This window comes from Bubalus kerabau, chromosome 5, assembly GCF_029407905.1.
Source record: "Bubalus kerabau isolate K-KA32 ecotype Philippines breed swamp buffalo chromosome 5, PCC_UOA_SB_1v2, whole genome shotgun sequence".
NCBI lineage: Eukaryota > Metazoa > Chordata > Mammalia > Artiodactyla > Bovidae > Bubalus > Bubalus kerabau.
The window spans coordinates 3,491,870-3,508,153 of NC_073628.1; the positions used below are offsets into that span (position 1 = coordinate 3,491,870).

The 16,284-nt window shown below is 57.7% G+C and overlaps 1 protein-coding gene across 2 annotated transcripts in view; it reads left to right on the forward strand.

Annotated features, from left to right (window-relative positions):
• Positions 1–16,284, forward strand: part of SHANK2 (SH3 and multiple ankyrin repeat domains 2) — a 468,460-nt gene that overhangs the window by 439,189 nt on the left and 12,987 nt on the right. For both annotated transcript variants that reach the window (XM_055580557.1, XM_055580558.1), the window contains 5 exons: positions 7,701–7,836; positions 8,433–8,513; positions 8,786–8,794; positions 10,107–10,127; positions 15,417–15,547. In XM_055580557.1, coding sequence (XP_055436532.1) covers positions 7,701–7,836; positions 8,433–8,513; positions 8,786–8,794; positions 10,107–10,127; positions 15,417–15,547 — 378 coding nt within the window. The remainder of the gene's footprint in view (positions 1–7,700; positions 7,837–8,432; positions 8,514–8,785; positions 8,795–10,106; positions 10,128–15,416; positions 15,548–16,284) is intronic.

Here is a 16,284-nt window from a genome sequence, read left to right on the forward strand (position 1 = left end):
AGCAGAAGCGACACGTTCCCGGCAGAAGAGTCCCTAAAGTGTGCGTGGACGGTCTGGCCCTCAAAGAGCCAGGGCTTCAGGGCCCACGCTTTGGGGGCGGCTGTGCCCAGTGACCTCCTTCCAAAGAGGACAGTGTGGGCTGAAGAGAGAGGACAGCCTGGCGAGCTCCCCTCGTCCAGGTGCGCAGGGCAGCGGTGCCCGCAGCAGGCAGGTGCCCTGGGGGGTGGAGGAGGGGCACTTCCTTCCCAGACCCACCGCCCTCCTCGCTGGGGAGAAACCCCACAAACTCCTGGCGGCTACTCAAAACCGTCCAGCTCAGCAAAAGCAAGGCAGGTCTGAGCTGTCACGGCCCAGAGGAGCCTAAACGCCCCGTGTTGCCCTGGGTGGGACCCTGGGGCAGGAGAGGGACCCTGGGCAACAATTAAGGAAATCTGAATTAAATGTGGGCTTTAATTAGTAACAGTGTATCAGTATTGGTCAACTGATTGTGACAAAAGTACCATCTTTATGTAACATGTTTGTAACAGGGGACATGGGGTCGGGGCTAGGGATTCCCTGCTGTATGATCACAGTTTTTCTCTAAATCTAAAACCATTCTAAAATCAAAAGTGTGTTTAAACACAAAACATAGTAATTGCAACGGATTCAGATGTATTAAATACGTTTTTTTTAAACATCCCTGAATTCATCATGACACTTTTAAAGAATGGGTCGCTTTCTTTTTAAATTTCGACTGGAGTATTGGTCTGCAGTGCTGTGTTAGTTTCAGGGGTTCAGTTATGCAGACACATGCATCCGTTCTTCTTTAGTCTCTTTTCCCTTGTTGGTTGTCACCGAATAGTGAGGAGAGTTCTCGGTGCTAGACCGTAGGTCCTTGTTGGATATCTGTCTTACATATAGTAGTGTGTGTGTGTGTGTGTGTGTGTGTGTGTGTGTGTTTATCGCAAGCTTCTGATTACCCCCCCCAGCCCCATGGTTCCCTTTGGTAACCCTGAGTTTGCTTTCGATATCTGTGTGTGTGTTTCTGTTTTTGTAGATGGTAAGTTCGTTTGTTTCATTTTTTAATTAGATCGCACATGTGAGTACTCTCATTGGTGTTGGTCTCTGTCTGACCTACATCATTCACTGAGTGTGACAATCTCTAGGTCCATCCGTGTTGTTGCAGATGGCATCATCTCGTTCTTTTATGGCTGAACAATACTCCATTGTGTATATGCGCCACATCTTCTTCACCCATCCCTCTGTCAGAGGACACGCAGGCTGCTCCCATGTCCTGGCTGCTGTGACCACGGGGCGAATGTGTCTCTTTGGATGATGGTTTTCTCCAGGTATATGCCCTGGGGCGAGACTGCAGGACCACGTGATCTTTTTTAGTTTTTTAAGGACTCTTCATCCTGTTCTCCACAGAGGGTGTACCAGTTTACATTCGAGAATGGGTCACTTGAAGGAGCACGTTCATTACTCTGGAAACTGGCAAATAGAAAGGAAGAGTGAAGCATGCATCTTGCCCTTCTTAAAGAAACTGTCCCTCGGGGCAGTCAAACAGTTGAGAAGGGGAAGTTTCTCTTTACAGATTATTCCAAATGAGAAATGGAGAAGGAACACCCTAAGTAGAATATCAGCATTTTGCAGCCCCCGGGCAGTAAATGATCCAGGCAGTGACCGTCGGCGGCTGCTAGAAATGTTACTGACCAACTAACGGGCTGTGGACCAGGCTGACCGTGCGCAAACCCATCCACAAGTCTTACCATCCCAGAAACCTCGAGCCGACACTCGGGGGCTCCGATGGGGGCACACAGCCCCACCCGTGACGTCCGCCTGGCACAAAGCAGGCCTGAAGCGGGTCCCAGCCTCCAGCCCGCAAAGGATGGGCAAACAGAAGACAGGCACACAGTCAACAAAACCAAGAGGGGTGACGGCTCCCCTACTCCAGCAAATGGACCGGGAGGGAACAAAAGAGGAACCGGGGAGGCTGCAGAGAGAAAAAGACGTCGCAGTCACGCCAGCCGACGCAGCGTGTGGCTCGTGTTCTGCTCCTGGTCCCGGTGAAGCGGCTGTCATCTTGGGGACACTTGCGAGGCAGCTGGGAAGCCCTCCAGCCGTGATGGGGTACTTCCTGACCCACGGGATGAGGGCTACCTTTTAGCTGCGATAGTAGTATTGTGGCTGTGCTTTTAGGGCGAGACTCTGTCTTTTCACACAGAGCTGCCCGGACTGCTCTCAGGCAGGGTGAGAGGAGGCTGGGGCTTGCGCCAGGAGGACCCGTGAGGGTGGGGGGCGGCTTGGAGGCGCTGGAACCACCTACCTGATGATGCTGCCACTGGCTGATGAGGCCTTGGTGATATGAAAGAACAGTCTCTCTGCTCTTGGTCACTCGTAGGACAACATTCCATAATAGAAAATGTAGAAATGAGCTTCCTTTTTAATTAATAGGCTGTTTCTCTGAGCAATTAAAAAAATTATTGGAGTATAGTTGATTTACAATGTTGTATTAGTTCCAGATGTACAGCAAAATGAGTCAGTAACACATATACATGCATCCACGCTTTCTAAGATTCTTTTCCCGCATAGGCTATTACGGAGTGTTGAGTCGAGTTCCCTGTGCTGTACAGCAGGTCCTTATTAGTGATCTATCAAACACATGGGCTTCCCTGGTGGCTCAGACAGTAAAGAATCCACCTGCAATGCGGGAGACCTGGGTTCGATCCACGGGGTGGGAAGATCCCCTGGAGGAGGGCATGGCAACCCACTCCAGTGTAGTAGTGGGTACTTGTCAGTCACCATCTCCCAGTGTACCCGTCCCCGCTTCACCCCCTGGCAAGCATGTTTGTTTTCCACATCTGTGACTCTACTTTTATTTTAAGCAGGTTTTGAATTTATAGGGAGAAGCAGAGCCAAAAGTGCAGAGTTCCCTCATCCCCTCTCACTCCTCCTTACCTACCCAGTTCTGTGTTTTTACCATCTTGCTCCAATGTGGTACAGTTTGTTACGGTTGATGAGCCAACACTGATACAATGCTGACACATGATTATTAACTGAGGTTCACATTAGGGCCCCCTCTGCCCCCTGTACCTCTCTGGATTTGGACAGATGCCACCGTTGCAGTCCTGCACAGAGGAACTGTGGCATGGCTCTGAAAGTCCCCTGCGCTCCACCTGTTTATCCCTCCCTCCTCCCGAGCACTGGCAAGCCCTGATCTGTTCGTGCTCTTCATAGTTTTGCTGTTTCCAGCACGTGATGTACTTGGCATCATACAGCATGTAGCCTTTGCAGACTGGCTTCCTTCACTTAGCGGGGGCACTGAAGGTTCCTCCGGGTCTCTCAGGGCTTGAGAGCCCGTTTCTTTTTATCGCTGTGTAACAGTCCATTGTCGGGAGGTAGCAGTTTATTTATGCGCTCATCTACTGAAAGACTCGGTGGTGCGTAAGTTTTGGCGTCTATGAATAAAGCTGCTGTAACGCCCACGTCTGGGGTCTTGTGTGGGCAGGAATTTCAGCTTATTTGGGTGAATGGTCACCAAGGAGCCTGACTGCTGGGTCAGACGGTAATGGTATGTTTGGTCTTCTAAATAACCACCGAACTGTCTACCAAATGGCTGTGCCTTTTAGCACTTACACCAGCAGTGAGAGTCCCTGTTGCCTCACATCCTTGCCAGTATTTGGTGGTGTCAGTGTCCTGAACTTTGGCCATTCAAGTAGGTATATACTGGTATCTCATGGCTGTTTCCATTTGCATTTCCCTAATGACATATGATTGGAGAAGGAAATGGCCGCCCACTCCAGTGTTCTTGTCTGGAGAATCCCATGGGCTGAGGAGCCTGGCGGGCTGCAGTCCATGGGGTCGCAAGGAGTCAGACACGACTGAGCGACTAGGCAGTGACATGTGATATTGATCACCTGTGTATCTTCTTTGGGGAGATGTCCGGATATTTTGCTTGGCTTTTATTTGGGTCCTTTAAGAGTTCTCTGTGTATTTTGGATGCCGGTCCTTTATCTGACGTGCGTTTTGCAAACATTCTGTCCCCATTTGTGGTTGCCTTCTCCTTCTCTTCACAGTGTATTTTGCGGTTTTCCATTTTAATGAGGTCTTGTTCATCAGTTCTTCCTTTCATGGAGAGTGCTTTTGCTGTCTTATCTAAGAACTCATTGCTAAGTTCAGGGTCACCTAGATTTTCTTTTACATTATTTTCCAGAAGTTTTATAATTTTTGTGTTTTTCATTTAGGTCTGTGACACATTTGAGGTTAATGTTTGTGAAAGGTGTAAGGTGAGGTCTGTGTCTAGATTTTTTTTTCTTTTTTTGCATGTGGGTGTCCCATTGTTCCAGCAGCATTGTTGAAAAGATGGTCTTTTGTCCACTGAATATCCTTTGTGCCTTTGTCAAAGATCAGTTACTGTATTTGTGTGGGTCTATTTCTGGGCTCTCTATTCTACTCCGTGGATCTGTTTGTCTGTTCTTTGGCCAATACTTATTGGTGAGGTTTTATAGTAAGACTGGAGGTCAGGCGACGTCAGGCGCCTGGCTTTGTGCTTCCCCTGTGCTGCAGCAGCTGTTGTGGGTCTTTCGCTTTCCATGTCAAGTTAGGGTCAGTTTCTCAGTTTTCACAAAGCAACTGGCCAGGATAGAAGTCAGGCCTTTGGCGGGGGCGGGGGGCCGGGGGTGTTCCCTTAAATATGCGCTTCCTGTCAGGGAGCACCAGACACTGGTGAAGTGTGAGAGACAATGAATGTGAAAGACAAAGCCCAAAACAAGTATATTGTGAAGGGAAGAAAAAGAGGAACGTGCAGATCATGCAGGGAGAATCAGATCATGAAAAGACATTATTAATATGATCAGTGAGATAAAAGATATTGCATCTTTTAAGAACAAAATGCTCTTTTATAAAGTAACAGAGAACAAAAGAGCTCTTGAAATTAAAAAATATTATAACAGATATGAACATTTTGATAGATTGAAAAATAAATTGAAAAAGAATCTTCCAGAAAGAGAAAGATGTGGAAAGTTGGAAAGATAATTTAGAAAGTCCAGTGTGTGCTAAATAAAGGTACCTCAAAGAGAAAATGAAAGAAATGTTCGGGAAATAATGGAAGGAAACGTTCTAGAATGGAGGGGTGCAAGTTCCTGATGGAAAGGGATTCGTGAGTACCCAGTACAAGCGATGAAGACAGACACACACCCGGGCACATCAGCAAAGTCCGGAAAACCTGGGCCAAGAAAATACCTCCCAAGATCCTCTATCTGGGCGGGGAGGGGGGCAGTCTTTTTAAATGTTTTTGTCTGTTTCATCAATTTGAGAAAAGGGTATTAAAGTTTCCTACTATGTTTGAAGAGCTGCCTGTTTCTTTAATTCTGTCAAATTGGACTTCATCACACCGAGGCTCTGTGACTAGGTGCATACACGTTTATACCTGTCACGTCCTCCTTGTGAATGACCTCTTGTATCATTATGAACTATCCCTCTTTATTTCTGGAAATGCTTTTTTCCTTAAGTCTGTTTTTTTCCCAGCTTTGTTGATATATAAATTACATACCATAAAATTTCAGCCTCTTGAATTACACAGCCCAGTGGATTCTAGCATATTCAGAGCTGTGCGGCCATGGCCAGCCTAATTTGGGAAGCTGTGTCACTCCAGAGAGGGCTCTCTTGCCCACCGAGGGGCTCATTCCTCCAGCCCACTGGGCCGCTGTGAATAATGCTGTTATGAACTTTTGTGTACAGAAACTTGTGTGATTGTGTTTTCAGTTCTCTTGGGCATATACAAGGCCTGGAGTTTCTGGATCATATCGTAAGCTCTATGTTTAACTTTGAGGAATTGCCAAAACACTTTTCAAAGTGGATGAAGTCTACTTTGTGAGATAGTAACATAGCCACTCCATCTATGGGAATTTTTTCCATTTATTTCCTTTTAATCTGTGTTGAGTGCGCCGACAGCGTATTCGGGCCCTCCTTTTCCATGGTGTGTGTGTGTGTTTTTTTTAAACAATGCCTGCTTTTTACCTGGAGTCTCATCGCATTGACTTCTGATGCCGTTCAGCTTGCCTTCTGCTGCTCTTCAGCTCTCCTCTCTTCTCCCTTTTCCGCTTTATTTTGGATTATTTGACTACTTGTAAAACTCCGTTTTATCTGCTTTTAGCTCTGTCTCTTTCCATTCTCTTCAGTGGTGGCTCCAGAATTGCAGTGTACATCCTTAACTTCTTCCACCCGCTCAGAATTCATAGTGCACACTTCACATAAAGCATAAAACTTGACAACCTTATCGATGTGTCTGCCTCAGCCCTGCTACAACTGTCCCACGGACATTTACCCACATTAAAAGCCCCACAGACCAGTATCATTTCCGCCTAAAACAGTCATATCTGTTTAATAAGGATAAAATAATCTTTCATATTTTGCCCACGAGTCCTTAACACTGTGTTCACTTTTGAAAACCTCCTCTCTCTTCATACTGGATAAGTTCTATTTCCATATTGAGGTTCACTCTTTTCTCTGTCATATCCATTCTGCTATTAAGCCCATCCACTGTGTCTTTGCAGATTCCGTGGTGGCCCAGACGGTAAAGACACCTGGGGTGTCTGTTGCATCTGCAAAGATGCACCACGCTGGTGAACCTGTGGCTCCATTGCACTGAGCGTGTTTCAGGAATCCACGGCAGGCCGAGAAGTAGAGCAAAACAGGGCCAGGCAGCCACAGGATGCGCGGGGTGCTGGGTGCTTATTAGTCCTCGATCACCTGGGCAGTGCTCAGAGTGGTCACAGGCTTCACCCTCCATGCCCAGCACTCACACCAGGAGCTGTGGGGGAGGGGATAGCAGGGGACGGAGCCCACCTGGGCGGCATGTCGGTGCCGGGGGCGTGAGGGAGGGGACCGGGCTGGAGCCGTGGAGCCCTGGCGATCAGGGGAGGTGGCTCAGGGGCAGCTCGGCCCCCTGCTCTCAGCCAGGCCTGCCTTCCTCTCGGTGGTGGGCTCGGGAGAGGTGGAGGGCGGTGGGAACAGGGGCCTGCAGCCCGGCTGAGCCCTGGGAGGTGCCCAGTGCGGGGGGCTCAGGCCCCACCAGCCCACCAGACATCTCTGGGGTCTTGTGTGCCTTCGTGCCGCGAGCACCATCCCAGTAGGGATGGATGGGGGTCAGAGGGCACGAACAGGCTGTGACCAGCACCAAGAGCTCCCGGCCAAGGGGCTCTGCTGGACGGCGTATCAGCCAAGGTGATCCTGGTGACCCTAGGGTCAGGGTCCCGGGACCGGTTGTCCCTCCGAGTAACAGAGTGACGCATCGGCCTTAGCACCTCCCCAGCCAAGCTTTCCGTCTTTTCTGGCCTCTGGACCAGAGAGGAGGAAGGAGGGAGTGCCCGGAAGGAACGGGGGTGTCCGGGAGAGGGACAAGGCAGCCAAGTGTCGCGTTCCCTCCTAACCATGCACGTGGAAGGCCCACCGGGCAGGGAGCCTATGCTGGGTTTCGGCGCGAAGCTGGCCGCCCAGAAGCTGCTCCTGGGGCTGCCCGGGGAGACATCTCTGAGGCTCAGCCCGCCCAGGAGGTAGTCCTGTCCCCCGGCAGCTGCGGGGACGTTCACTCCCAGGAAGCAGCCCTGGCCGGCGCCCGGGCCTCGGCTTCCCAGTTTCCCTGAGGACCACCCTCGCTCCCACGGGGCCCGCCCACCTGCGACCCCTCCGCTGGGCTCACCGCCCGCCTCCTCTCCCGGCAGGTGAACAACGAGAACGTCGTCAAGGTTGGCCACCGGCAGGTCGTGACCATGATCCGCCAGGGAGGGAATCACCTGGTCCTCAAGGTGGTCACGGTGACCAGGAGTCTGGACCCGGATGACACCGCCCGGAAGAAAGGTGCCTGCCCCCGCCCCCGCCCCCAGCCTGCCCGAGGGACGCAGGGAGCAGGGCGGGGGCCTGTCTCCCTGCGTCCTGGGCTCAGGCACCTGCAGGGCACCCCATCGCTCGCCCTCCGCAGGGCTCCCAGTCCCCCACTGAGAGCAGGAAACAAGTCGGAAAGGGCACTTAAGAGGTAAGGGCCACCCCGGCCTCAGGCCCGGCTGTGCTCAGCAGACAGACGGGGGCCTGGGGCTCCCGCTCCAAACACTTGCATCGGCCACTGCAGCAGCTCACGGCCTGGGCCCGGGGAAGGCAGAGGTCCAAGGGCCCACCCCGCCTCCCCAAGAGCGGTCACAGCTGAGGGACACTGGGCCTGAGTGAGGCCTGCAGAGGGCAGCCAGGAGCAGACCAGATGCACCCCCTTAGGAGGCTGGAGGCGCATGTGAGAACTTCCAGCACTTCCTGTGACCACCGCCAGCTCCCTACCCTGGGGAGAGGCCCATCTGAGCCATCCCAGCAAGTCAGGGCCCTCCTGACCCTTCTGGAAGGACGAGCGAGGGCGGCATCCCGGGGCCAGGCTCTCACCTCCGTCTCTCCCGCCCGTCCCCTCCCAGCTCCTCCGCCTCCAAAGCGAGCTCCAACCACGGCCCTCACCCTGCGCTCCAAGTCCATGACCTCAGAGCTGGAGGAGCTCGGTAAGTGCCGGCTCCCGCCTGCCCTGGCCCAGCGCCCAGCGTGCCCGCAGACTGGCCTCGCAGAGCCCCAGCCTGTGCATGGTTCCCCCGCTTGCCCGCTTGCCCCTCTCCTGGCCCCAGCGCCCAGGAGGGTATCAGGAAGCCTCCCTGAGTGCGGTCTCCCGCGCTGGCCCCCTCGTCGCTCCTGGGCTCGGGGGAGCTTCGCCATTGGGCCTCCTCTCTCTTGTTTCGTCTAACATTGTTTTGTTTTGAATTTTTGGGCCTCTCACTAGTGGATAAAGGTAAGCAGACCCCTGCGGTCTAGGGTGCCCGCGAGATCTTTCCTCTCACGCGTGGCTTGATCCAGAAGGCCGTGGCCCCGGGGGCGGGTGCAGACAGCAGTGGGCTGGTGGGCTGCAGGCCAGGGCACGGGGCTTGCTGGGGCCGTCTCGAGAGGACCAGAAGGGACAGAGGGCTGTGTCCGCTGGGCCCCAGGGCATGGCCTGGGGAGGGTGCGCAGAGCCACGTGGGCCCCTGGCCTAGCGGCTGCATGGCTTATAACAAGGGTGGCACCCGGTGCTGGCGAGCTGCCATCCTGGAGGGTCAGGGACCCCCCGGGTCAGGGACCACGGCTCAGGGACACGTCCCCGAGGAGGCTGCTCTGACCACGCAGGAGCGGCCAGGGGCTGAAGGCTCTCTTGGCTGAGAGGGCTTGGCAGACAGAGAAGAAGGGTAGCATCTATGACTTGGCACAGGGCAGCTTCCAGGAGCACAAAACCAGCCCTGATGCAGAGCCTGGCCCCGCAGGCCCAGCCGGTCTAGGGGGTGAGGTCTGAGCACCCTCGCTGGTCTGGGACTCTCCAGGGGCTCTGACCGGGCCCCAGCCTTAAGGGGGAGACCCTTGGGCCCTTCCGTCCAGAAGAAGGACACAGAGGCCTCTCCCCATCTGCGGCTCCTCTGTCAGGGTCTCCCGGGGCCCAGGCCAGCCCTCTTGAGCGCCCCTTGCCCATCGCCGCATCCTGGGGCTAGACCTACAACTGGGTCGACGGCCTAGGTCTTCTAGAAACCGGCAGCCCTGCCATAGGGCCTCCCAGCCCCGCCAGAGCCCCCTCCCTCCGGCCCCTTCTGGACCACACCTTGTCTGTCCAAACAAGACTCTCCAGAAACTACCCCCTGCACCCCAGGCCTGGCCCAGTCCCCCGAGAGGGACAGCGGTGTGACTGTCCATGTGAGCTTCCCTAAAGCCGGTGGCGTTTGCCACGAGGGCTCCCCCAGGACGACCCACAGGCAGGTCACCTCTCGGGGGAGCTCCAGCTGCGTCAGCCCAGGGCTGAGGGTCCTTCCTGAGAGCTGTCGGCCTGTGACGCCCACTGCGGCGGGGGGGCAGGAGCTGTGAGAGGAGACCCCCTTGTCCTCTGCAGACAGGGCAGGCCCCCAGGTCCCAGGAGAGTGGACCGCGCCCCCTCACCCGCCTGCATCTGCCTCGGACCACGGGCCCCCGTGGTGGAGTGGGCGGTCATCAGGCCTTCAGCAAGGGAGCCCGACCTGGGCCCTGGGAGTCGCCGCCCCACCCCCGCTGCCCTGGGACTCACACTTGCCCTTTCTGTTTGCAAGCCTCCGTCCGGAAGAAGAAGGGTAAGGGGCGAGCCCCCCCCACCCCGTGGCCCTCACTCGATGTCCAGAGTGTGTCGTGACCCGTACTGTCTCCTCCCTGCTCGGGGTCCTCCGGGGGGAGGCCCAGCCCGGGACGCGTCCCGTCTCGTTTGGCGTCTGCCCCGCCTCTCCCCGTCTGTTCTCGCCCAGCGTGTCTGCGTCTCCCCGAGTCGTGTCCACGTCATTGACGTGTCCCCCGTCGTCCAATGGGGCCTGCCTGGGTCGGGGCTGGGAGGCCTTCCTGCGGGCTGGTGGTTCGGGTGCAGGCTAGCAGGGCCCCTGGCACGCAAATCGCTGACTGCCCTTTGCCGTGGGCAGGGACCGCTGCCCCTTAACGCCCAGAAAATGCCTGCTGTCCAGGAAGCCCACTCTCCACGGGCAGGAAGGCTGCCCTGGAACCGGAGGGGAGGGGCACTGCCAGACCACACGCTCCCTGCCCCCGGCTGGCGGTGGCGCAGAGGACCCAGCCTCCGCTCTGTGGGCAGCCCCTCCCGCCCCCAGCAGCCAGGCCCCCGTGGACGTGCCCCTCGCCAGCAGGGCCCACGGCGGGGTGTTTCTCACCCGGTCGCTGGAGAGTTACCAGTGCAGAGGAAGGAGGGGACTCTCTCGCAGGCCCGGGCACTGCCACTAAGACACAACGCAGAACGCAAAACACCGAGATGGCGGGGGTCAGGGCAGTGGTCCTTGGAGTCCGGAGGGACCGCATCTGGGGTCTTGGGTCCGGGAGCACCAGAACACACCTCTCTCACCCACAGTCTCCCGAGGCAGGCTGACCCCGACAGCCTCTCTCTGCAGCGGTCCTGGGCCTCCACCCCCCCAACCCCCTGCTCGGAGATTCCCAGTGGGCTTTCCAGGCTCGATCACCCTCTTGACCGTGGGGTGGATGCCCGGGGCACAGGAAGTTCCCTGGGCTCACCTTACCCTCTGAACCCGCTTCAGTCCAAAGCCAAGGCCAAGGCCAGCTGGCATGAACCACTGTTTCTGCCCACTGCGCCTTCCAGAAGAGGCCCTGCATGTGGGCCACAGGAGCCCCATGGCTGTCATTGGGCTGGCAGAGAGGGCTGCCGCCAGGAGGAGCAGCTCAGACTCGGGCTGGCCCAGCGTCGGGGGCACGTGCGGCCTGGCCCCGCCCAGCCCAGGGCCCCCAGCGGCCCCCGGACTGCAAGAGGACAAGTACAGACGCGTAGCCACCTGGGCCGGGACGGAGTCACACAGGACAGGCAGGGCTCCTGGAGGGGCCCATCTCCCTTTGCACAGCTGAGAGAGTTGAAAGTGAATCTGAGTTTGAGCTTAGATGCCACACTTAGTCCCTGAGGAATCTCCCGAGGACCTGCTCTGTCCCCAGAGGTTGTCCACGTGGCTGCTGGCGGGGAGCCAGGGCCACCGCGAGGGCCACACTGGGCCGGGGCGGGTCCAAGCAGAAGCCGGGCCAGAGGGGAGGGACCAGCTTCACCGCTGCTCTGGGCCTGCGGGGGCCAGGGCGGCCCGCCCCGCCCCCGGCACTCCCGCACAGCCTCCCCTGGGAAGATTAAAGAGATGGGCGGCTGGCCGACAGCTGCCGCTTCCCCGGGAGCGGCTGGTCTGTGCCATCTGGTGCCATCAGAGCTTAGCTTCCTCGGGAACCATGTCATGGAGGAGACCCTACGGGTGCCCTCTCACCTGAGACACGGCGAGGCTGGCCACCTCCAGGGGGCCGGCAGGACCCCCTGTTCAAGGTCACAAGGAGGGACAGGCTTCCTGGACATCCCCGAGATTAGGACGCATTTTGTGAAGTGACCGCCCGAATCGCCGTGGGATCTGAGAGTCCGAATCTTAGCCGTGCCAGGCGTTTCTGGAGCAGCGGGGGTCGCTCTCCCGATGGTTCTGAGGAGCGGGGGTGCTGGATCCAGCCCAGAACGTGGCCCCGGACAGATGGGGGTCCAGGGATGGGGGGTGGTCTGCGGTGGGTGGGTGCCCCGTTTCCCCCCGGGGGAGACTCGGCCACTGGTGTCTGGTGTCAGCCTGGCGTCGGCTTCCCCTCCTTGCCCCAACTTGGGGGGGTCATTCCACTCCTCGATTCGATGCCTCCCTCCTGCAGACCACGTCAGTGACGTCTGCTGAACGACCTGGGGCTTCCCCGGCAGGAGAGCTCGGGCACGCGGGCGACTCAGCCTATGCTTGGGGCAGTGCTCGCGCCTGGGGTCTCTGGGGTCAGGCAGGAGCACCCCACTCATGCTCTGGTCCCCAAGAGAGACGGGGCTGCCTGAGGCCTGCCCCCCGATGCTTGACATCCACCCCCCTGACCCAGGAAGTGTGCAGCCTGTGGACGGTGGGCACCGTGCCATATGTTTGCTTAGAAAATGAAAATACAGGGTCACTTCCGAGGTGTTTGCATCAGTTCATTCCTAGATTGTTTCTGAAGACTTGACAGTTTTCCAGCCTTGTCGGCAGGGTGGCCTCCGGCCTTGGAGTGCTTCACTGTAAGGCCGCAGGGCTGGACTCACTAATCTCAGCACCGACAGAGACCCAATCCCAGGCTTGTGTAAATGAAGCAGAATAATCCCATGAGCCTAGAAGCAAGAACAAAAACCTGGTCTCGCAGCGTTCCTGAAAAGCCTTCGTGTGCCAGTGAAGAAGGCTGCCCCGGCTCGAGCCGAGGCCGGGAGGGGCCCGCGCCCCGGGGCACGTGGCCCAGAGCTGCCGTCTGCATCTGAATTGAAGAAACCACACTAACCCACCCTCACTGAGAAACAGAATAACAGCCCCCAACACAACCCCCGCAGAACAAGATGCTCTCGTGTGTCCCGGCTCCAAAGAATGCGTAAGGGACATGGAGACCAGAGGGCAAAGGTTTACACAAAGGCCGGGATTGTCCACTTCAGGGTCACCGTGGCTCCAGGGATACACCTCCAAATACACCCCCAAACCACCCATCTGGACGCCGTGTGGTGAGCACAATGCTGACTTCTCAATCAGCCTGATCAGGCAGCCTGTTCCAACGGCAAGCCCGGATTTCCTCCCTCGGCCAGGGCTTGGCGAGCTCCCCCCTGGTCCTGGAGTTCCAGCAGCGCAAAAGGCGTCCGCTCCTCGGTTATTCAGTCTGCAGGATGGGGACAGTCCCCCTACAACCGAGCTCTTGTTAAGATGAGAAACGGCATGAAGGCGCCCCGAAGTCCCAGCAGGGTCGCCTTTGCCTCCCCTGCGCACACCCACCGTTGAGGGCTTTCGGCAGTGCCTGCCACACGCCTGGGACCCCAAGACCACAGTGTCTGCTGGCTCAGTCCAGGCCTGTGAGGATCCTGGCTCATGGTCCAGCCTGCTCAGTGGGGTGGACCAGCCCTGTGAGCTGGGCAAACCCCAGACGTGGACTTGCGGGGTCCCGCTAGGGACAGGAGGTCTCAAAGACCCAGCTGTGTAACTGTCTGCGTCAGGAGCTCCCTCCTGCTCTGGAGCCCCTCACTGGGCCCCCATGGGAGGCCCTGCAGGCTGCAGCCACTCGGCCTTGCCCTAACGGGGGCATCCCCTCACCCAGGGGAAGGGCAGCATGCCTGAGCTGCATAGGCTGAAGCTGAGGCTAGGCCCAAGAAGATGGTCAGACCCGTGGATGGACATCTCTGCGCGGGAGCCAGCCCTGACCTCCGCCATCCCTGGAGAAAGAGCCACACCCCAGCAGAAACAAGGCCGGCAGCCAGCGTGAGGGGCCTGGATTCCGGGGACGGGCCAGGGGGACCTGCGGTCATCACAGGCCTGCCAAGGGGGCCACCCGAGGATCCCGTGTCCCACAGCTGGAGGGGCAGGAGGTGGGGGAGCACAGCACAGCAACAGTGAGAGCCCCACCCGGAGAGAACCCCGGCCCAGGCCCGAGGGCACCGGCTTCACAGAGGAGGCGCGCTGCTGGGACAGGGGTGGGCGCAGGGCCTCGCGAGGCAAGAGGGTTCCTGGCCCCGGAAACACGGCGGGCAAGAGCACGGTGACCGTGGATGGGGGGTCCCCACCGGACACGGGTGCTTCCGACCGACTCCAAAAGGGCGGACACTTACTATGACCCACACAGCCACGGGGGAAAGGCTGGAAGAGCTGTGGGTCCCAGGGCAAGGAGGATCGCTGGGGGATCCCCCCATGCTGCCGTCGCCTGAACCCCTCTGCCTTTTGGGCCAGGTGCGCTGGCACTGTGGGACCCTGGCCCTGGTCCAGGATGTGGTCCCGAGAAGCCAGCATCCTGCCTGTTGGTGGTGGACTGGCCCCTTTGGGCCCCTCTTGTTGGGGGTCTGGAAGAAGTCTTCCAGGGGCCGAGCTCCTCCTGGATGACCCCTGCTAAAGGCAGCTGCTGCAGCAGCTTAAACCGGGCACCAGGGTGCCAGTCCTGTGACTCAACGCTGCCCTCGCAGCTTGGGGTCTGCCAAGACCCCAGAAGCCTGGGCCTTTCTGACGGCACGAGTTTTGTGGGGCATCACAGGACCCCAGAAGGGGCTGGGTTCAGCTCAGAGAAGACCTCAGGCGTGGACAGAACGCTCTGGGACTGCGAGGAGCGTGCAGCACCTCACGGGGTCCCACCAGGCCCTCCTCACACTGGCTTCCTGCTCCCCAGGGGCGCCTCCCGTCTCAGCAAACCAGGCTCCCTTCCAGATGCTGGTGCCTGAGTGCAGTTGCCGGGTCCCCCCCCACAAAAAAAACCTTTAAATTTACATTTTCAAATAATTTCTTAAGCTGTAAGCTTCACTAATAACTGATCCTCAACTTGCTTATTCACAAGCCACTGAGAAGGTCCACCTTCTGGGGGGAAGGGGACCCCACACACACAGCAAAGCCTAGACTTCCACTGGCCCCTGAGTTGGGGGGCTGCCTCTGCTCCCGAGCCCCACCCCTGCCTACACCCACACTGCCCAGTCGCCTCCATCCTTGGGTGCTGGGTCCTGAGACCCTAGCAACTGCATTTACAGAGGAGCCACACCTCTGAGCTCTTAGAAATTCACAACGTTGACTGAGCTCCCACCTCCCAGAATGAGCAGCTCTAGTGTGAACAAAGCAAGACCCTCAAGTCCCAGGGCCTTGAGGGCAGTGTTGCTGTCGGGAGGGTCTCCTCGCCCTCCGGTCCACGTGCAGGGCAGGGGGCCGGGTCCTGTCCATGTCCATGCTGGTGGCTGAGGCATGCATGCTCCGTACCACTTGCACGAGAAAAGCTTTCTTCAAACGCAAAAGGCACGTGGGCACTTTGCTAACAGCCCCCTGCCCCATTGTGTTTTGGGGCCTCAGTCACTGACGCCCATCCTGACGGTCCTGTTCCCGTTGCAGATAAACCCGAGGAGATCGTCCCAGCCTCCAAGCCATCCCGGGCTGCCGAGAGCGTGGCGCTGGAGTCCAGGGTGGCCACCATCAAGCAGCGGCCCACCAGCCGGTGCTTCCCCTCCGTCTCGGACATGAACGTGAGTGGCTGGGCCGGGGAGGGGCCGCAGGTGGGTGTGGGCAGACCTCGCAGTGCCGGATCACCCTCCCTGGCCTCCACACCTGGAGCCCTGATCTGAGCACACCAGGCGGGCACCCCAGTCCAGGGGAGACTGGCAGCAGAGGACTGACCACTCACCGTGGACCCGCTCCCTTGCACTGAGGGTCCTCCCACAGGACACCTGGAGCAAAGCAAGCCTCCAGGTGGAAGAAGCCCAACCCCACCCTCGTGGCAAGCTGAGTCCTAGCACACACCGGGGATCCTGCCTCTCCGAGGTCTCAGGCCCCCATGAGTCCCAGGGGCCACGTCCTGCCTGGGCAGTGGCAGAGACCACTGGCCGCCAGCCGAGCCCAGCAGGCTGCTTCTCTCAGGTCCCAGACATGGCTCTCTGCACCCCCAGCTTCGAGCCTGTGGCCAGAGCTGAGTGCTGTCCGTAACACTGAAGTATTTTCTCTGACGCCGCTTCAGACTGACTCACTGTTTAATCTTGCCTTTTCTTAATAATGCCGAACCGGCACACCTCAGATGGCAAAGAATCTGCCTGCAATGCCGGAGACCTGTGTTCGATCTCTGGGTTGGGAAAATTCCCTAGAGGAGGGCATGGCAACCCACTCCAATATTCTTGCCTGGAGAATCCCAGAGGGGCTTGGTTGGCTACAGTCCATGGGGTCGCAGACAGTTGGACACGGCTGAGCGACGGACACTTGTGCTTTCTTT